At 38.5% G+C, this 22,979-nt stretch overlaps 2 protein-coding genes across 6 annotated transcripts in view; one reads left to right on the forward strand and one right to left on the reverse strand.

Annotated features, from left to right (window-relative positions):
* LOC124137488 (myotubularin-related protein 6-like) overlaps window positions 1–22,979 on the reverse strand; it is a 107,491-nt gene that overhangs the window by 70,993 nt on the left and 13,519 nt on the right. For 2 of the 5 annotated variants that reach the window (XM_048387639.1, XM_046503810.2), the window contains exon 1: window positions 20,405–20,629. The exons of the other annotated variants lie outside the window; for them this stretch is intronic. In XM_048387639.1, coding sequence (XP_048243596.1) covers window positions 20,405–20,470 — 66 coding nt within the window. In that variant the 5' untranslated portion in view covers window positions 20,471–20,629. Of the gene's footprint in view, window positions 1–20,404; window positions 20,630–22,979 lie in introns of those variants that run through there. 5 annotated transcript variants of the gene reach the window in all.
* Window positions 20,913–22,979, forward strand: part of LOC124137490 (nucleoporin p58/p45-like) — a 47,726-nt gene continuing 45,659 nt past the window's right edge. The window contains exon 1 of the mRNA XM_046503815.2: window positions 20,913–21,114. Coding sequence (XP_046359771.2) covers window positions 21,101–21,114 — 14 coding nt within the window. The 5' untranslated portion in view covers window positions 20,913–21,100. The remainder of the gene's footprint in view (window positions 21,115–22,979) is intronic.

Consider the following 22,979-nt stretch of genomic DNA (forward strand, 5'->3'; position numbering starts at 1 on the left):
GAGGATGGTGAAAATGTGGGCCTGTGGACTTCAGGAGGCCGTTTCCATCCTTGTTTCAGAAATCCAGAGAATGACAACTCAGATCTCTGGCACAAATAACTAAGTTTCAATCAATATAACCACCGCTTTAACCCCCACTACCCTGGGGCCCCCGCAATTTGGCCCTCTCCCAATAGTCACATGTCTGTCCAAATAAATCTAACATGACTTGACGCACAGGGATGTAATTCCTCTGTATCACTGATGGGCTAAATTGTGGTCTCTGCAAACCTATGTCTCATGAGCTGAGGATTTTTTCTTAAAGCACCTTGTCTCTCACAACTGAGCTTGATTTGAATCAAACAATGTAATGTAGCCAAACAAAATTGGACATTCAAAAGGCAAATGGCCAACAAAATGAACTGTCAAGCCACAACACGATACCTAAGTATATGAACCTAATGTGTCAGCTGTTATATGAACCTGCTATGTCAGCCATTATATGAACCTAATGTGTCAGCTGTTATATGAACCTGCTGTGTCACCTATTATATGAACTTGCTGTGTCAGCTGTTATATGAACCTGCTGTGTCAGCTGTTATATGAACCTGCTGTGTCAGCTGTTATATGAACCTGCTGTGTCACCTATTATTTGAACCTGCTGTCTCACCTATTATTTGAACCTGCTGTGTCACCTATTATATGAACCTGCTGTGTCACCTATTATTTGAACCTGCTGTGTCACCTATTATATGAACCTGCTGTGTCATCTATTATATGAACCTGCTGTGTCACCTATTATTTGAACCTGCTGTCTCACCTATTATTTGAACCTGCTGTGTCACCTATTATTTGAACCTGCTGTGTCACCTATTATATGAACCTGCTGTGTCAGCTGTTATATGAACCTGCTGTGTCACCTATTATTTGAACCTGCTGTGTCACCTATTATATGAACCTGCTTTGTCACCTATTATAAGAACCTGCTGTGTCAGCTGTTAAATGAACCTGCTGTGTCACCTATTATATGAACCTGCTGTGTCATCTATTATATGAACCTGCTGTGTCACCTATTATTTGAACCTGCTGTGTCACCTATTATTTGAACTTGCTTTGTCACCTATTATATGAACCTGCTGTGTCACCTATTATATGAACCTGCTTTGTCACCTATTATATGAACCTGCTGTGTCAGCTGTTATATAAACCTGCTATGTCAGCTATCTTGTGTCACGTTCATAGTTTCACAAGTCATAATCAGTTGCAGTTTTATGAATGAGGGCGTGAAGAGTTTAGAATGTGCCTGCAGCTTCTAAAGTCTGTGGATCCTGGTTGCAGCCTGTTGATTTTCATATTTCAAACACTGGTATATGAACATCCAGAATTTGTATCAGGTATGTGTAATCAAAGTTAGAGTCAGTATTGAAAATATCGATATACCATTCACGCTATGAACCGAACATGAGGAATGAAATGTCAGGCGTGTCGCCACAAAGCAAATTACACTGTACACAGCGCCCTAGCAAACATTCCGGGCCATCAGAACATGTATCCCTCACTCCACTAATTTCTCCCCAGCTTTGCTCCTCATCAATATAGCCCAGTGCAAACAACACTTGATCAGGCCATCCCAACACAAATCGCCCCATTGAGCAGGACGAATATGTCATCACAGTTTGATAAACTCGTACAAGCTGTTTGTGTCAACAAGGGACGTGCAGTAGCCAATCGGACCTTTGTGCAGCCAAAGTAAAGATCTACCCATTAAACCAGGACAGTAGGATGGTGGTCATCCATCGCTGACTGGCTAACCCATTGAACCAGGACAGTAGGATGGTGGTCATCCATCGCTGACCGGATGACTCATAGTCATATTGGGGCCAATGTCAATCTTCATATGATCATTGATTATCATCGAAGGATGGAGGTGGATAATGGTTGGGGACAAATTCTTAGTCATTTCACCATGATGACTAATTGCACTCAAGGTTGTGACTATTATAATGGAGGTTGGACCTACAAGTCATTATTTTGATTGCTTGTACAATCTCAATCTGTAACACCTCCTTGCCTGATGGACGAAGTGGTCGACAGTCAGTTCTCGCATTCATCAATTGTATGGTGACTATTTCATTATGCCTATGCCTTTCTAGTCATTACCTAAACTGCTGAAGCTTAGTTCTGCTACTATGCCTAGGACTGTATGAACACAATACACAAACACAATGCCATCACGTTGTATGAGATGTACGGTTAGGGTCATGGAATATTGAATAACTGATATAGGAGATACAATCACAGTGAGTTAGAGTGCATGGATTAATGAATGAGTGTGTGCATACATGAGTGAGTTAGAGTGCATGCATGAGTGAACGAATGAGGGTGTGCATGCATGAGTTAGAGAGTATGCTTTTTGTTTGTTTGTTGTTTAATGCAGCACTCAGCAATATTCCATCTATATGACGGCAGTCTATAAATAATCGAGTCTGGACCAGACAATCCAGCGACTGACATCATGAGCATTGATCCACGCAATTGGGATATATGGCATGCATCAAGCAAATCAGCGAGCCTGACCACACTATCCCGTTAGTCGCCTCTTACGACAAGTATAGTTGCCTTTTACAGCAAGCATGGGTTTTTAAGACCTATTCTAGCCCGGATCTTCACAGGTCTAGAGTGCATGCAAGAGAGAGTGTTGTTGTACACTACAGTTGGTAATATTTCAGTCCTACCACAGAGGCCTGTACATAATTAAACCAGGGTCAGGACAGGAAGTGGTTGATAGCACAAGTAACAATTCAATGTCCTGGTGTAGGAGGATCCACAACAATCCAGTCTGTTTAAGGAAGAGGATCCACAATGATTCAGTCTGTTTGGGTAAGAGGATCCACAATGATTCAGTCTGTTTGGGTAAGAGGATCCACAATGATTCAGTCTGTTTGGGTAAGAGGATCCACAATGATTCAGTCTGTTTGGGTAAGAGGATCCACAATGATTCAGTCTGTTTGGGTAAGAGGATCCACAACAATCCAGTCTGTTTGAGTAAGAGGATCCACAATGATCCAGTCTGTTGGAGTAAGAGGATCCACAACGATCCAGTCTGTTGGGTTAAGAGGATCCACGAGCACCTGAAGCATGGGATATTAGGGACCTATTCTGCTCTGGCAGGCAAGATGGGTTACTGCCCCACAGCTGATGAGCCGGTAAAAGGCTATAAACATGACAGGCAATTTAATCAGTAATGTTACAGCTATATGCAGCAGTGTTACAAAGAGATTAATAGAAGAGTGTCTGTCAGATACCATTTATCTAACCAGTTGTTCAAAACATATCTAACGAACGAAAGCGAGTTAGATACGCTTTGAAACAATACATTAGAAGTTAAATGGTATCAGAGATGCACAAGTGCAGTAATCTGTTCCTTTCAGATATCCTAAGATCGCACCAACTTAGCATTGAATGCATTTTGTCTATTCTCATGATCACAGTGGCACATTATAACATTACACAACAATCATGAGTGACTGCTTACTACTCATAAATAATGTGACCCTACACAAAAAGGTTTCCGATATATCTGTGGATTATCTTACACAGGTGTGTAAGAACGCCAAATGGCACCCTGAGGAAGACAAGCCTGGCTGATCTCAATCAACATCTATCATTCGTGTAGGATGAAACACACTCATCCAGGTGACATCTGAGAGATGTCTGTCAAGTGAACAACTGACTTGCCTTTGCATGTGTTTGTGATGAGTTCAACCAGTGGGGCTGTAGGATATGCTCACCTTTTCGCAAACACTTGGTACTCACTATTTGACAGATTTCTCTAAACACACACTTATGATATTGTCGGAATTGTAAATGGATTCTGCTTTTAGCTTGGATTTGTTATGATTATGAAAATGGTTTTGTCACTTTTATTGCAGCGCTGTAAGTAACTCATGAGGCAGGTCCTGCTTGTCCTGTAACTCACACATGTCAGACTCAAAGCTAGTGACCTTGTGATCCCCAAATCTGCTCCTGAAACCCCACAGGGTGTAATTGACACAAACTTCCCTTACATGGCATAATGTCTGGCTTGCAAAGCTAGATATAACTCATTGGTCTCCACTGCTTGCCCTGAAAGCCAGACTCAAAGCTTCTGTTCCCAGTCTGGTTGGGCTGACAGGGTAATTATAATTCTGATATAGATGCTATTGATACTGTCTGATTGAACCTGTCATCAGCTTTCTCATCTTGTGAAATGCTGTCAAAACCGTAACTGAGAATAATGTCACAGCAAACAGTCCTTTGCAACTTAATAGCAGATAGGCATGTCAGAGTGTGCCTCCCGTGGTCCAAGTTCTCAGCTATTCATATCATTCATTGCTTGTGGAATGTGAGGCTAAGGCCTAAGGATTGATACCACTACCTGGCCTTAAAATACTGTTCATTGATGAGGCTTGTAACAGGTGAAGGAAGTCTATATTTAGCCTGCATACTAATGAAACATGGTTGTTTAGATTGCTTCATGGACATTCCAATGGTGTGCCAATGTTGCCTGATTGATTCCCAACACCTCCATTACCTCATTGTGGCTTTATGATGCAACCTGGTTAAAGCAGCAAGGTCCTTCACGGATATAATCATATTGGACATAATGCTAAACAATCAATCGAAAATCATGCATAACTAGATTAGTACAAAGCACTGAGGATATCATTAGATATTGTTCACGATTATATGCGCTGAAGATATGAAAATAATGTCACATTCAGAGGCCTACAATTGGTGAAGGGACGAACAGTATAATTTGACTGTGTTCTGTGTATGATTGGTCGGACAACATACTATAAAGTATTAAATAGTGCTGGGTTCTGCAACTTGTGAGAAGAAATAGCACACCTTGCACTTTGATTGACAAACATGAAATTGGAATAAAGACCGAATGAGTGATCTTGCGAGTGACAAATGTCAAAATGTTATAGGACTTCTTCTGTACCATTCCCCAAAATGAAAAATATGTCGGATGGCAATCAATCAATGTTCTAGAAAATGTACTGATCTGAAACCCTGAGAGTGAAAGACCTCGACACCACTTGCAGCAATATTCCATTTTCATCAAGTCAAGACAACTCACTAGTTAACAGTGAGCAATCCACAATCTGTAACCAGCCAGGTAACAGTTGACAGCAACTGGAGCCACCCAATTCCCAATTGGATCTCTTGCAATAAGAAAGGAACATTTCCTGTAACTTTTCCCTCTGTGGTCTTGTGGTAGAGCATCATCCCGGAGACAGGAAGGTTGGGTGTTCAATCCCTGGGTGCCTCGTACCAAAAGGCATTAAAAGATTGTACTTGTTGTTACCCTACCTGGCGCTCAGCATTAAGGGGCTAAAACAAGGACTGGTCGGCTGGGAGTCAGTATACTGTGTCTGAGTGGGGAATTGTTAAACTGTGGCATGGTTTCTCAGGGGGCTTGCACTATATAAAATCGACATTAGTCCAGACTACTACAAGCAGACACACACACATGCATGCACACACCCATGTACGTAGCCATATAAATGCAATAATTGTGAACGTGACATTAAACCCCATTTCTGGGGCTCACCTCACCTCCTCTTACTCCAAAGCCCACAGACAGCAAACATATACTCCACCTCTCTAAAATGTCCTTCATTTTGTAATTCACATTCGCTGTTACAAAAAAAGGGTTACTTCAGTCTTTCAAGTTTTGTCGCTTTAATTTTAATCTAAGGACACCTAAATCTTTTAATTGCACGGATAAACCTGAAGATCTTGACCAAAACCCTTCGACTTTCATCCTTAATTTCAAACACTGACAAAAGCTACGCAGCATGAATGTTGCAAAAGGCAAGTCCCCCTTTAACTGCATGTATGAATGATTGTGCATCAAAGACCTGGACGCTCAGGATGCACATGGAACACCCTTCAGTGTTCCCGTTTACTGGTAATTGCCAGTTTAGTACCAGTAAAATTAGGCTTGAGCCGGTAATTCATGTGACTGCCAGTCTCTGTGGACCGGCAAATAAAGTACCTTATAAATCTTTGTAGTTGATAAAAACATTGGTGATATTCATATAAGTACATTTTTCAAACACAGTCAGCTTGTCTGTTACCATTTGTAGCGACTTTGTCTCGAAATATTAAATACAAAGAGAGAAAATTGTGACTGAAATTTATGTCAATGACATATAGATCTAACTGAGGTACTTCAGAGTTACTTTGCACTGAACATGTTGAAAGAATTTAAACCAAACAATTTTCATACATTTTTTTATTGGCAAAAATTAGGGGGGACAGAAGTCAGTGGGAACACTGCCCTTTCAAGAGCTGTGTCTGTGCTGCCATGTTGTCATATAGCTGCAGCTTAGAACAGAGAGTTGTGGGAAGGACCAGAAAACAACTTGGTGCCACAATCATTAGCATCACTTTTTCATGCGGATGTTATGTGAGTGCAGCCATTCCGTGACGGACTTAACTGGACGATGTAGAGCACTCGTACTTCAGTGCCTTTATTAATCTTCTCAGAATGGCCATATTTGGCATCACTCCATTACACTAAATGCCCGTCAAGTCGGTAATTACATGTCAACTTTGGCACATGGACACGGCATGGGTCTGAACTAGGGTTATCAAACAAAGATCGATTCCCTGGAAATCTTATTAAGATTTAGGTAAGGCAATGGTCTGCCTACGCACATCAGTCATCAGCCAGAGTTGTGATAAAAGTGTTGTCAAATGTCTTATTGTCTTTAGTATTTACCCTCTAATCAAACTCCTACTGAAGCATAAACGATCCCTGCCCGTGGAGTTGGGCCACTTCTCACATAAGGTGTCTCTTTTGCTTGGAAAGAATTACAAACAATTTTACTCAATATATTTAAGAACTGACTTCAATTTATTTTGTATTTATGGAAGGATAATTGTAAAAACTGATGTGCACACTGTGTAAATCCACAGGCTACGTTTTGAAGGGTTGATGGAAACACAAATGCAAAAACATTCACTTCATTAAGTTTAACAAATCAAATGCCATGGAATCACTTGCAATTTATATAATTAAAGAACTCCTTTTCTCATGCAAGATTGGGTGATTACAAGATCACAAGATTGGGTGACAGTTAAGAGTAATGACATTTATTTATCAAGTCACATTTTTTAAGGAATCCTGTTATTTGTTCCATTCCAGTGAGTACAGTTATGACATTTACTGCACAGGTATGGAGTTTCTGAAGAACTTTTCCCCTGACACATCCAGCAATGGGAGTCAGAGCCATGGAAGAATTCAATGCCCATTCAATTTCTTATTGGTCTTGCATTAGATGATTGTAATCAGCTTTACAGTGTTTACTGAGCTTCTCTTTGTATCAGTTACAATACAAGCCACCACTGTTGGAAGCTACTTGTTCTCCCATTCAGCCCTCAAGCAAACAATACTGAATGCCCGGTTCTTCTTGCCAAATCTGGTATAATGCAAAACATTTTTTATATAGTACTGGTCAGGCACAAAGAATATGACATCCATACCTTATCATGCTTATGGCAATGTTTTGTTTGGATTACAGCATACATGCCTTGAATTTCTTGTTTGTACTGTCAAGAAATGATAGGACTTCAATATTGTCCATTCCCTTTGAAATACAAATATTTAAATGTCACAACTGACAATTCATTTTATATTTCGAGTAATAAATAATAGAGGGGTTCTGAGAGTTTTAAAGTCAATGCTGCAATTACGTGTATTGTGTTTCGTTTTATTCAAGATGGCAGACGTTTCCAAGTGAAAACGTATATAACAAACAACATACATAACAAACTGATTTCTCCGGTCCCTTGTAGTACATTATATCCATGTTCTACTGTATGATATAAATATTTTTGTTCTGTCTGCAACAACATGTATCATTTTGCTGTCCAATTGCATCCATATATGACCTTAGTTGCCTCCTAACACTATATTGGCTTAGCTGCGAAATTGAAGCTATAGAACAGTCCACTTTTATCGTAAAATGTCCACTGGTTGCTAACATGTAGCTACGATTCACACCTTCAGAACATCCAACTAAAGTCTGATGCCGATATTGCAGTGGTAGTCACAAGCTCCACTAGAGTGCAAATTAAGGATTATCTTGGAATTTTTTACACCCCTTCAGATTTGAATATAGCCAAACTTTTCCATCATAAATGTATCTATTATGTTACAATGTTTATAATGTGATTCCAGCTGTTAACCTATGGTCCGTCCACCTCCAGTCGACATAAGCGGATATGATGTAAGAGAGGTATTCAAAGGAATTACACAGCAGCCAAGGCAATAAACTTGATGACCCCTTCATAGTATTAGATTCCTCTCTCTTATGGGACAATGTGAATCGTAGCTTTGTATTAATGACCAGTGGATGTCAAAGGTAAAAAAACAAGGGCAATGCACTATTTAGCAGAGCCATATGCAGGGTCACTCTAGGAAGTTTCGGACATGGGCCCTTTATTTGAAAAATTCAAATATTCCAGATATACACCCACACTTACCCATACAGCACAATGTTTAAATGCCCCATTGTATTTGAAAATGAGGGCCTCTTTTCAAATTTAGGGGCTAAAAGCACAAGGCCCCACCCTAGAATTATCCCTGCATATGCAGACTGAATTACCTCTTTCATTTATGACTCGGGAACAAACTCGCACCACCAGTAGCAATATTTACAAAAACGTTCTCCAAACCCCCTCTTCATTAAGATGCTACAAAATATTATTACACAATGTGAAGCATATTCTTGATGGGCTGTTTTCAACACTGACCAGACAGATGTTAAGCTAACCATGAATAAATCAAGTCAAGATACCAGCAAAGAGGGCAGTAACAATATTGTGGGATCATCAAATATTAAATCAGTGACAATTCCCCTCACTGTCAGTCCATTGTTCCAGTAATATAATTCTTAATGTCGAGGATCCCTTGAATCAGTATTGCTCTCATGTTGGATCATGTTTTTCAACAGGAACATAGTCTCTAATCTTATGTTAAGAGAAACATATTCTATTTTACATGTGTGATTATGAAAGGATGTTCTCTGTTAAACATGGCCCACGGATGGTGATCTGGCAATCCACATCGCTGTGCTACATGCTCGTGGGTTTCACCAAGTGATGAACATCTGAGACCTGCATCACTTCAGGCTTTGCTCACACATCAAGCTGACATGCTATGCCACACTACTGCAATAGTATAATGAAAGTTGTCAACTATTGCAGTCGTATTGTGATGGTATTTAGCCAACTTTAAGGCTTGATAATCATATCAATCAGAAAATGAATATGGTGTTGCTGACAATCTCAAAGTCGATCATTTCCCTCCCTGCAGCTACTCAAACCAAAAGGGAAGCAAGCCTAATGTTAAGTTTAATGTTTGGTAATCAACACACGGTAAGTTTTTCGAGATGTATAATTTATGTTTTATTTCTAACAAATTGAGATACCAAAGTACCGACTGTTATGTACATACTATCAACAATACCATAACTTTTAAAAAAAATTCTATCGACATAGTACGATTGTAGGCAAACAATTGCAATACATCAACAGTTTGATATATTGTTGCACTCCTGCCACTGCATACAAGTATATGTATATTAGCATAGGTCATGATTGGTCACTGCATAATATCAGGCCCCGTGACACTTCTGCATCAGCTGCAAGTACATCTGAAAGAAGGCCTTCAATGACACTGCATACAACCCCTAGCAGGCAATACAAGTGATTGTTTTCATCTAGTGCAGTGTCATGTCATTTATTTATATTTTTCTTTTGCAATTATTAAAATACGCCAAAAAATCAATACTGCACATTCAGACTGCGAGCATTATACCCTATAATCAATAATGAAATCCGAACCAACTCCTTGCACTAAACCTAGTGACCTTCATAAAAAATGCACTGTACAACACGCACTTGGGTCAGCTCAGCAAACCAGAACAGGTGCCCTTCTTTGGCGCCTTGGACACTGAAGGCCCTCACTAAACCTATGGTTTGCCTTCAGATGCTTACCGGCAGTAGCATACACCAACTGGTCGTACTGTAGCATAGGGACCACCAACAGAATCTGTCAGTCAGAAGAGCACCTGCTCATACAAACTTGCATAGAAACACAGATTTCAAGGTATTGCATGTTCACAAAACTCTATCCATATCACAGTCTTAACACTTTTGAGTCTACCCGACCAAACTTGGCTCTCCTGGCCTTTTCAGACACCTCACATGTTAACTGCCCTCTCAGGCAAGTCACTTCCTCACTTGGGTATATACATGCACCCCTTGCCTATTTCAAAATTCTATATCTGCCTCTGCTCTGAAAATCATTTTAAGTACATGATGTATTAAATCATATTATAACTGTAACAAAGGAAAACATATTCAAATCAAACATTTCCGACTCCATACCAAATTTCCCACACATCAAACAAGAAATAACTGATTCATTACATAGACAGAAATATATCATATTCACAATGTAAATACACACAGTTCATGACATTTTGGTCTCTCTGTCACCACCTATTCGTTTTAAAACCACGAACTTGCACAATCCAACAATATGACACGGGAATAGTTTTTGTTTGTTATCATCTATAGATATACTTTGTAACTTGCATGTATTTAAGATTGCATGTGAACTATATTCTGTAAACATATTGTTTGTGTACTCCAAAAAGATATAAGATCATAAAAATTTGTTTTTAAAGTACATGCTATTTAAAAGATGGTATTTTATTAGCTGATCATAATACTAGACTGAACATACTTGACTAGACTCTGGCTTCGGACTGAAGGCACACTGATATACACTACAATATACATGTCAGCCCATTACATGCATCCCTGCCCTCCTGCACTAATAAACTAATCACCAACATGGCATCCACGGAGCATTAGACTTTCATTAGATACCCGGGTCTCAACTGCCACTTTGGATGTTTCATAACAATTATCATCCCAATCGTCATGGAAACCAGTTCTTTATATATACATGTAGTCCCAATGCTATACAACACATGCTAAGGGGGTTGATGAATATTTCAGGGTGATCTGATATTGCCATGGATACAAGGTATGTCATCAAGTCCTGCCGTGTTCACAGGTATATACGTGTTTGCCGTGATGTTCAATTCATACAATGGGGTCATAAAGTGACACATTGGAGCTTCACCATTTGATCCCATTTGTTATGCTACCTTGAAATGATGTTTTATCAATATGCATTTATTTCCATGTCTCAAAACATTGGAAGTAATTGGTTTGTTTTTATTCATCTTGGTTACTAAACTGTAAATTATTTAATACTAAAACAACTATACAGACAACTTATTCTTAATATAATTTCTTGTGAAGTCTGCATTTGATTATTCTTCAGTTGTCCAGATTTTTCATTTTTTATGAGCAATCTTGGCATTTCTAACAGTGACATGCAGAGTTCAAGAGTTCTCTTTCCTATCATATTACATCTTTAATGGTGACATACAAAAGGCTGTTTGTTGCTTTGTCATAGTCACCAAAATTCGAGCACTATCACAGAGGCCTGTAAATAATCGAGTTGGGCCAGACAAGCCCCAGGAATTGACAGTATGAACAACGGCCTACGCATGCAGGGTACAGCGCCACACGATAACCCACAGGTGACCATACAATCAAATACGAATATAATGTAAGTTAATGTCACATCGGTAATATTTCATCCATATTGTATTGTATCATATAAAAATCTGTCGAGGAAGGACAGTATAATAATCAATATAAATATATCACAGATTCTCATGTTAAACTAGCAGAATAATTACTATAAGGTCTTAAACATAAACAATGGCAGTATCCAAAATATAGTGAAGAGAGACATTCTGCCAAATTTGTGAAATGCAGACTGAAACAAAGCTTCATTAATTCTGGACACTGGGACAGATCCTTACACAAAAGGCAATATCATATTCAGATATCATCAAGTCATTACATAGGTACTTGAAGTGCATGATATCTTTAGCTTAGTCTATGATGATCTCCCAAATTACCCAATGGAAAATGATGTTTCAGTAATGAAGTACCGGTATCAATGAGAGTTGGATGGTTGAAACAAACACTTTGGTTACATTTCCTGGAACTAACTCAAATCTATTGGACCTTACAGCGATCATTGCCAAGGAATGACATGAAGACAGATAACAGTACAAAATATTCCAGACAAGCAGTCGGGGGTGTCACAAGAGGGAATACAGGCCTATATAACTTGCATTACCGCAGGGGCAGCCCTCGTGTAGACTCAGGTCAAATAGGACTTAAGGAACATCGCTTGGCTGGTCATTTCAGAAACTGATTCTGGGGTGGTCTGTACTTGAATACCACTGAGAGGGCATGTTATGACCAGCTTGAAACTTGAACCTCTTGCTTTCCAATTTGATAAACTGAGGATTAATCATGAATTCATGAGTGTCACTTGATAGGCTTCCATCCCCATGTACTGATGTCTACTAATAATATCATGCTCCACTCTGCCCTAACAGTGCAAGCCCAGGGATTATCTAGGAGGCAGGCAAATTAGGAAAGGACCGCTATTTTGTTAAAAACTGGGATTTTTTTAAAGGTTCTTATTTTCTTATTTTCAGAGGTATTCAACATTGCATTCCCTACAATATTGTAACAATAAGCCTCTTCCTTTTCTATCCTGTTATCAGGGGAATACAAGTCACCTTGACCGAGCCTTCACATTAGTTTTAGTCATATTTACATAAATTATGAAATTGTTACTGACAATTGCTTCAGATATTGGGTGGAATATCTACTTCTTGTGAGGTCTGGATAAAGCCCTGGAAGCCACAAACTGTCTTTGATACACTAAGCTTTACTCTTGAAAGAGTCAGTCAGTCAACTTGGGCTGCTTTGAACAGTATTCCAGTTATCAGATGATGTGTGAGGAAAGACCAGATCTCAGACGTTTACAACTTTGGATAAAACACACAAGCAAGGGTATAGTGCTGACCAACCTAGAAACACAATGATCAAGACAAACTGGATTTCAAAATACTCATTAAAGAGCTTAGAGTAGAATCTTCTGCACATCAAGACAAAGCATAAGCTTCAACAACTGGATCTAAAGAGTTTTGCACAAACTGTAATTTAATTCTCTGCATTTTAGGTGAGAAAATATACGACTCAAAAGAAGTTAAAGAACACTTGATTCTTTCATATTATTATAGTTGATCTGCCATGGTGTGAGTGTTCCTTAACTTCTATCCAGTAGTATATTTATTACAAGTTCTTAATCATTACAGAAGTACTTGTTAAATTTGACCTTTACTGCCTGCATGCAGCTCCATCAAGCCTCCAACACATTATTCAAGGTTCAAACTCAAGGATGATCTTAGCCAATCTTCCTATTACCCTGAACCCTGCAGCCTCACTAACATCCAGCCAATGAATAAACAACACAAGTGTCCCTATCAAATTCAGAGACGGTTCAGAAGGAGTAGGTCTATTAACAAACTGATGATCACTAAGGACTGAGACATGAAGAGTGTTGAGAAATCCAAATGGTATGTCAAATTGGAGGCCCCCCTGCCAACCTCCTCCAGAACGCCACAAGCTTCATATCCTGTGGCAAATGAAGGAAATATGGCCATTAGTAAAGACTTTTTGATCGAAAATCTTTCTCTGACCAATCTTGACCCTTAGGCTCACCAGAATCGTGTTGGAACCTTTGAAATATCTCTCTTGAGGCTTTATGCTTCATTAAGACTGACAGAAAGAAGATATATTGTTGAGGAGCATTATGACTCATATGTCAGTGTATTGATCTTTAAACATCTAGATAGAACCACAAATCAAGGATGCAGGAACTCTTTAATGAAAAACAAGTCTAGATGGCACAAATAATACTTTCAGCACTGTTGTTACTGCTGTTCTATGAATGTTAATTTATTTTTTTATGACAATCTGTGGACTCTCTCATTTGCTGTCACTTATCTCTTGATGGAAACATTGGGCCACGTATTGTTCAATTAATATGTAAAACTTGAAACATAGACTGGATCCTTGCTCATCTAAGGGACACAATTTTGCATAACCATTTTCAACACTCCAGAACCACAAGGCATCCCAGGCCCCTTTTTTCCAAAAAGAGCAGATGACAGCGCTAGAAATTGGGCTTAGTCCTATAGTCCTTGCCAAACTGCCCAATAGTTAAGGTATCCCAAGGACGAGTAGAAATTGGCCATTGTTAAGGGTTTTGCTATATGTCATCATCATAAGGACTAGTGGACCAAAACAGTTAGTTTCAGACATAAAACATATGAAAGTATCTCTAATTGTCTCACTGATGGCTGGTACTGGTGACCCCCTTTCAAACCAGAGCAGACTGACATTAAAAAACACAACTCAAAATATTTCAAATTGCTGTAGTTACACAGAGATTCCAACCCTAACTAAAGCTCTGGAGTAGTCAGTGGCTTTACAAAGAGTAATTTAATGTCAAAAAGAGTAACGTTAACACTTAACAGTATCATGATGCGTGTTTTCTCTTCGACATTTTCATTAGGGGTAATTTAATATCAAAAAGAGTAACGTTAACACTTAACAGTATCATGATGCGTGTTTTCTCTTCGACATTTTCATTAGGGGTAATTTAATGTCAAAAAGAGTAACGTTAACACTTAACAGTATCATGATGCGTGTTTTCTCTTCGACATTTTCATTAGGGGTAATTTAATGTCAAAAAGAGTAACGTTAACACTTAACAGTATCATGATGCGTGTTTTTTCTTTGACATTTTATTAGGGGTTGATGTAAGTGGTCTCAGATCTACACATTCATAAAATCCTTTATGTGACATGAATTAACTGTTTTTCTGAAAGACAATGTGTTGTTTTGAGTTCCGAAGTAATATTGGTGTACAAACAATATTAGTACCTCATCTGCCCCCGCAAAGATTGATCAGTAAAACCGAGGAGAGTGTGTTTTAACATTACAACCAATCTGAGACCTCGTATCACTGAGAAATGGATGTTTTAACACTAGGAATTGAAAGCATGACTCTCATTTGTCAAATAGTCTTGCTGTAGAATGCTTCATGTCACTCATGACTTTCTTTTTTAAAAAAGGTAATTTGAGAGAGGACAAACATCATAGTGTTATTATTAGAGGTGCCCAATATTACCGATATACCAGTAAACAATGATATTATTTTTTAATTTGACGTTTACACGATATACGGCTTTCCATTGGACGAGAGGTCGGTCACATGACCGCGAAATTGACGTTCATAAGTGTAGGAACGACACAATTTGACGTTCATACGTTTTTCACGCGACCGTGTTCTTGAAATGACGTAAACACTGACGGACTACTTCCACATTCCTGGGGAAACCCCTGGGAATTCCCTAGCACTAAAACAAACATAAACATTATTTCTGATCATTTAGAACCTTTAATCTTGGTCTCAGCATTTCAGTATATACATTGAGAAACGTAGGAGAGCTTGACTGCATGATTGTTCACGAATTTCCTCGCTACAGCGTATCCTAATGAACAAACGAAAAAATGAACATCCAAACTATCGTCAGTATCGACTCGATCTGTGTCTAGGCTGACAGTGATTGTCTCCAGCAATCTACGAATTTACGTTGGTGTCTGTTTAACGCATCTTTAATCACCTTTCAATAATCGGTCAGTTGATCAATGATGACTAACACATGTAACCGCCACAGGTTCATTAACAACTTCGGAAATCCTCCTGTCACATTTATCGTGTTGGCCATTTTGACGTCTTGTACTTGATGTAAATGTCTTACGATGCGCTGTCGTTGTGACTGACTTACTGAGGTAGTTCATTACAGACCTTTCTCATCTAATGGGGATATTATATGAACACATGTGTTGCGTAAGATGTTTCTGAAGAGCAAGTTCTGCACCCATACGCTCATGTCACCTCTCTTTTTGGGGAACTATTTTATTCCGCGATATAGCTGGTTGTTGTTTGGCTGTCAGTGTAAACATGAAGTCTAACATACTAAATAATAAAATTTTGTTTAGAACTTGGCCTACATCCTTTGAGGTAAGAAATTGTGATAAAAAATTATAAGAATTGACTTTCACTTTGTGTGAGTTCATTGGAGTATGAACTTCATAGAGTGAGGGCCAAACATTGTATGAACGTCGTCGCAAGCTCCGACGTTCATACAGTTTGGCCCTCACTCTATGAAGGTTCATACTCCAATGAACTCACACAAAGTGAAGGTCAATTCTTAAATGAAATACCAATGAATATGAACTACTATAGGTTTGGAAAATAACAGTATATTGCATTTTTCAAAATCATGCATATCATCTTGGTGGAAGAATTTACACGAGTTACAACTCAAATGGAAACAAGAGTTTCCCACTAACGTGGCTATATCCCCCACCCCTGTTGCAGAATTTATGACATAATTAAATCTAAACAAACCCTAACCTTTTTTAACCGAGGTGCAACTTGTCATGGAAATTGTAAAAAAAAAGAAGATTTTGGAACCTAAGTCTATCTTGTTGCCATGGAAACGTAAAAAATAAAAATTTCTCAAATTTCTAAATAGCAAAAGGCACCAGTTCAGCATGTACCTGACAAAGCTGCAAAGTTTCATGAAAAATTATTGAACGGTTTATGAGTTATGCTACGGAAACGAACCCTACCCTCACAGAACATAAGTCCATCTTGTTGCCATGGAAACGTAAAAAATAAAAATTTCTAAAATTTCTAAATAGCAAAAGGCACCAGTTCAGCATGTACTTGACAAACTTGCAAAGTTTCATGAAAAAATATTGAACGGTTTATGAGTTATGGTCCGGAAACGAAACATGACGGACGGACGGACGGACGGAGCCTGTTTCTATATGCCCCGCCAACTTTGTTGGGCGGGGGATAATAATTAAGAAGTTAGCAACTTTTTCCTGTGGCGAAATAGTGAAACTATTTGTGACAGTTTCCTGTATATAAGGCTTTGTGACCATAGCAACATCACACATAATACGAAGTAGTCAAAAACATGCGGGGGAAGTGTTTTAATTCAGGTTCATAACAAATTACAGATGAACTAACGCATGCAATATATTGTGGTACATATCGCAATACAGGAAGCACTATTGCAATAAATTGCAAAACAAACTTCAGGCCAATACCCATGATACCCATCACTAGTTATTTTAGGTTCAAAATCGTAAGTATTACGCAAAATAGTTGGCATCACTAGGTACAGCTGTTGCTGGCCAAACTACAAACCAAATTATCAGCTGAAAATGTTGCTTTATGAACTCACAAACAAGACATATCTGCAGCCATCAAACAGGCAACGAAGGGTCAGTTTCTAGACAGTTTCCTATACAAATGTGTGCTAGTGATATTTCGTTTTCTGTTACAGCCTTCACCATTCCAGCCCTATCATGTTGCCTTATACAATCACAATCAGCCAATTCAATGAGCCTGATCACCCCATCTTATTTTGTTATATCTTACAACAAGCAGCTGAGTGCTAGCAACCTAACCCCGGTCTCCACAGGTAGTGCTAGCCTTGTCAACAGTCTTTGTCACTGCATAATATCTGAATCAATGAGAGCAACATTCTGAAAGTAACATACTTCTACAAAGTATACTACTCAAAAGAAGATAAAGAACACCTGATTCTTTCATATTACTGTAGTTCATCTGCCATGCAAAGGCAGATGAACTATACCCATAGTAATACAAAATAATAAGGTGCCATGACAAATTAACTTTAGTAATATGAAAGTGTTCTTTAACTTCTTTTGAGTAGCATATATCACTGATTTTTTATAAGTGCTAATAATAACAAGAGCCAAATAGTACAAAATACAGTAAGGAATGTTTCTCTAAATATACTTATCAAACTAGTTAAAAAAACAGATTCCTATCAAAGACAATATTGCAAAATTTAGGTAAACATTAAGTAAGATGAAACACTACAAAAATTTGCTCTCTAGTGAATCTTGCCAATTGGAAATACGAATCTCGACGTGTATTGTTTCCCTTGAGTGTGTGAGCAGTCCAACCTTGTTTTTAATTATAGCCATATGATTGCCAAACCCCAAATGGACACAAGAATAGTCTCAATGGATTGTACTTATATTGACATTCTGATAACGAGACAATTGACTTTAGATACAGTGGAGTCAGGTATACAGAAAACCAATGATTAAGCTGGTAAACCTAATCCCCTAATTTAGCCACTATGGTTGCTGTGAACAAAGTGATGTTTAAGGCCTGAAGCTCTCTGCTACATCCAGAGATGACAGTTGGTCTTCCCATCAAACATTGCCCTGTCATGGTACAAAGGCGACAAGGACAAATGAGGTATCTACATGAATATTGAACAGTAATAATTCATTCCAAACTACTCAACAATTACAGTATTCTCAGAGACTACTAAAAATACATTCAGTTCGCTTCATGAATACAGCTGGAAAAGATAAGCAATGCTTGCTATATTAGATCTAGGCTTTTATAAAATCATATAAAAATATGATTATGAACAATTCATTTACACAAAAACTGCCCCACAGTAATCACTAAGACACTATCATCTCCACGTCAGTCTAGAGTATCTTATCTTATAATCTCAAAATGGGACCAACACGTGTTATATCATCATGCTTATACTGTTGTAGTTACCATATCATAAATGTATATCTAACCTTTCACTGAGCAATAGTTCAGCTTCATGACAGTGCTGGGTTAATAATTGAGTCTGGCCCACACAATCCAGTGGTTGACATCATGAGCATCGATCAAAACAATTGAGATGCGATGACATGTAACCAACCAAGTCATTGAGCCTGATCACCCAACCTATTTAGTTGAGACCAATATTCTAAAATGGAATCCCCGCTTGTACCAGCTCTTCACTTTCAGACATCCTCATGAGGCATGAATACTAAATACAATGTGTGACTTGTTCTTTAATTTTTTTAAATATTTAAAAAAGAATTCGCACTCAGCAATATTACAGCTACATGACAGTGATCTGTAAATAATTGATTCTGGACTAGACAATCCAGTGATTTACATTGATGAGCATCGAACTAGGTAATAGAGATATGACATGCATGAATGAAGTCACTGATCCTGACCGTCCAATCCTGTTAGTCGCCTCTAACGACAAGCATGGGTTGAAGAAGATCTGACCCGGATCTTTCTGGGAACTTGTACTTTAAAACAATGATGACTATTGTGCCCCCTTCTTTTTTTGCCAGTATAGGTTGGATAAATAAAAACAATGGCTACCAAAACAAGAAAATATGAAGGCAGGCTATGTGTGTGTAAACAGTCAGTGCTAGTCAGATCTCAGAATAATGACATTCTGTGTGTGTAAAATATTCAGTGCTAGTCAGGTCTCAGAATACTGACATTTTGTGTGTGTGTGTACTTGTAAGGTCACCCCTAATGCTGATTTTATAGTGCTCGCCCACAGAGATACCATGCCCCATTTTATGGATACTTCATTGCATACTGACTCTAAGCCAACAAGACCTTAATTTATCTCCTTAATGCAGAGTGACAGGCAGGGTAAAAACAAGTACCATCTTTCAATGTATGCTGGTATGAAGCGGCTGGGGACTGAACCACCAACCTTCCGCACAATCTACTAGACCATGAAGAGGGTCCTAAATGGCATTAGGTCCCTGATCAAGTTCAGTGTAGTTTTTTTCAAAACTAAACTTCACACATGTTCTAATGGCAATTTCAAGTTCAACTGTATTAAGACATCAATGAAGCAGTGGAGATACATTCATGTAAGGCTCTTTGGATTACCTCCTGTGTTCTCATGAAAATGTCAGGTGACCTCACCTCACAGACAACCTAATGAATATACAAGCAGAACAAGGCATTGTGGTATTGATGAGTTTCTATAGCAAGTGCTACAAAATTTGCTGCACTGGGTTTTGTCAAGGATTGCTATTGCACAACTCCTTTTGGTACAGCTTGAGAGTTGGGAATGAAAGAAGGCTCTTGATTTCCTGGGGTCTTGCTAGTGCTTTCATTGATATATCCCCAGCATTTGGGTTTTGACAAGGACTCTGCCTAGCTACATGTAAATATTCAGTACTACTTATTCAACATGAGACTGCAGCATCTAGTACCACTGTACATGACCCATCAGGCCATAATCTGCATTCCAATCCATTCCCCAACAATGCTCTTTGTGTACAAGAGTTTCTGGAAAGTGACATCCACAATTTACTACAATTATTTCAATAATATCATAAAGTAACATCAGAACAGTAAACAGCCCAATGTATTCTCAATACCAACACCGACCACCCCAAGTATCCAGTCATGTTACCTTCACATCAGTCACCATGAAAGTATGATAAGTAAGAGCAGTACCTTTTTGACCAGAGCATCATCAGGCAATGACTGTACATCCAACACGTTTCCCATCTTCCTCCTCATCTGTGATCGCTGAGGAACTGACTAAAATCTCCACAACTCAAAGAGAAGTGCTTCTCACTCAGTTTCGATATTAACTATGCGGATCGTGTCAGCCACCACTGGCTTGGGGGCTTGGAAGACCCATAGATTCAGGCCTGTATCTCCAGGGTGCAGTGGACTACCATCGGCGGGAGACGCAAACAACTGACCCTCCTTCCAACACCGACAGCTTTGTCTCGTGAGGTATTGATCCTTAGTCTTGTGTTAATCTCACTACAGAAAGCCACGAATCGTTATCCCTTAGTCCACTGACAGCATCGTTAGACTGCACAGACCAACCGACTAAATGTGCAACATAGATCAATTTCAGTGTTATCCAGGATATTCGAAGGACATCACACTTCACACAACAGTTTGGCTTAGAAGACTGGTCTATTGCAAGGCTGCAGCAATGATGTCACTTACGCCAGTACTGCCTCAGGGGGTGGATATTGATTTGTTATTGGCAACTTGCTCGTTGACTTTTAATTGACAGATGTGTATTTCATACTGGTGAGTATGAAACGGCCACACCTGTTGGAGATGGCTAATTCCACTATTAACGCCAAATGCCTTGGAGATCGTCGAATCGTCCTTTGTTAATTTCAATCAATGCTGGGAGACGGGTGAGTGAATAATGCATGTTCTCTATAAGAATTCTTTACTAGTAAACCACATACACTGAAATATATTTGAGAAGCTCATGGCAATACAGTAGCTCTCTTGCCCATGTTGGGGAATGTACGTTCCCTGTAGTTAGAGCTGACAGTGATCACGGCATGTTATTAGTTATTGAAAACAGTTGCTCCAGAGTCAAGCCATACTGCAGGAATAGCTTCCTGCCTCCCGACACAGCAGCATCAGAAATTGGCACTAGTCCTATAGTCCTTGCCAAACTGCCCAATAGTTAAGGTACCATAAGGACTATTAGAAATTTGCCATTATTAAGGGTTTTGCTATATGCTATCATTATAAGGACAAGTGGACTAAAACAGTTAGTTTCTATCCCTGCACAGCCTAAACTCCATACAGGCAATTTATGCAACTTCATACTATTCAATGTTTTTAATGACTGATACAAATGCTACAACACTGGTCAATTATACCTTGTTCATGTGAAGATAATTCCAACCTAGCCTTACAATAGAAAGTCATATCAACCATTACAAACATCTGATGGAATTTTGTCTCTGTGCAGGTGTCATGGGTACTCAAGGCGTAGTGACCTCACTGTACAGAGCTCATACTTTTTGATGGTATACAATCTAATCCATTTCTTTTCATATCTCTCGCTGCTTATATGTCTGCAAGAAAACTATTTTGACATTGATTTCCAAAATGTCTGTTGACTCTCATGATGCCTTGTTCAGTCTACATATAAATGCTATTATCATGATTATTGTCACCAGATTGATGGCATCTGCAGCTGATGGCCATGTCTTCAGCATGTTCAGATACAATTAAAAAACACATTTTATCACTTACACATTTCAAATAGAAGTAGTATTTCTATTAGACACTACTTTTTGTAATTAGTTAATGGAACCGCCGACCTTAAAAATCGAAAATTCAGAAAAAGAAAAAATATATATGAATGACAAGGTTGTTTTCATACCACAGACAGTAAAAATCGCTTTGACAATAATAATAATAATCAAACAGATTTTTATATGACTAAAACAGACTTTTTAAACAATCATTAATTATTATTACAAATCATTCTAGATTTGCTATATTTCTAGTGACAACAAACCAGGGGATGATTTTTAATTTTATTCATCACTTACCATTTCAAAAAAACCTAAATGGATAAAAAATACCTGTACAATGCATTTCTTTTTTTTCCAACCTAATGACCACATTTTTCACTATCAAAACCCATAAACAAAAAGTCCAAAAGACTGGCCTTGATATGGAAAGAAGCAAGTTCTGAGATGCGCCATTTCTGAGAACTAACAATGAAAAACATTGCATGTTGCTGTTAACATTTCAGTATCACAAAACATGGCTGTTATTTTCAAGCTTAGTATCAACATAAGACAGTTGTAAGTAAAATTGTCACCTAGAGGGATGAAGAAACCTCTTCACCTGACTTGACTATATTTACATCGGTGAAATATTTAAAATATGTATTTAATAGGCATGTACAGTGAATTATATAAGCCCTTTGACCTTGTCAATATTTGTTTGTCTGGTTATCAAACTTGATCTTTCTTTTATAAACAAATCTAAACACAAAATTTGGTCAAAATCTATTAACAGTTGTCAAAGTGGTCTTTCAGAACAAGTCCCAGACCAGTTTCAATCTTCCTTAGGTGATACCTAACATCATCAATGTAAACTGTCCTCTAATAGGAGAGACTATGTGTCAATCAAACATGGTGATCAGTAGTAGTTGAAGTCATCAACAAGTCTTTGTCTGAGGTTGACAGTGTTCACAATGGCCGATTTGTCTGGTTCTAGAGTGGTCGTGTGAACTTTGACAGTGTTC

This window comes from Haliotis rufescens, unplaced genomic scaffold (genome assembly GCF_023055435.1).
Source record: "Haliotis rufescens isolate VD_foot unplaced genomic scaffold, xgHalRufe1.0.p SCAF_7, whole genome shotgun sequence".
NCBI lineage: Eukaryota > Metazoa > Mollusca > Gastropoda > Lepetellida > Haliotidae > Haliotis > Haliotis rufescens.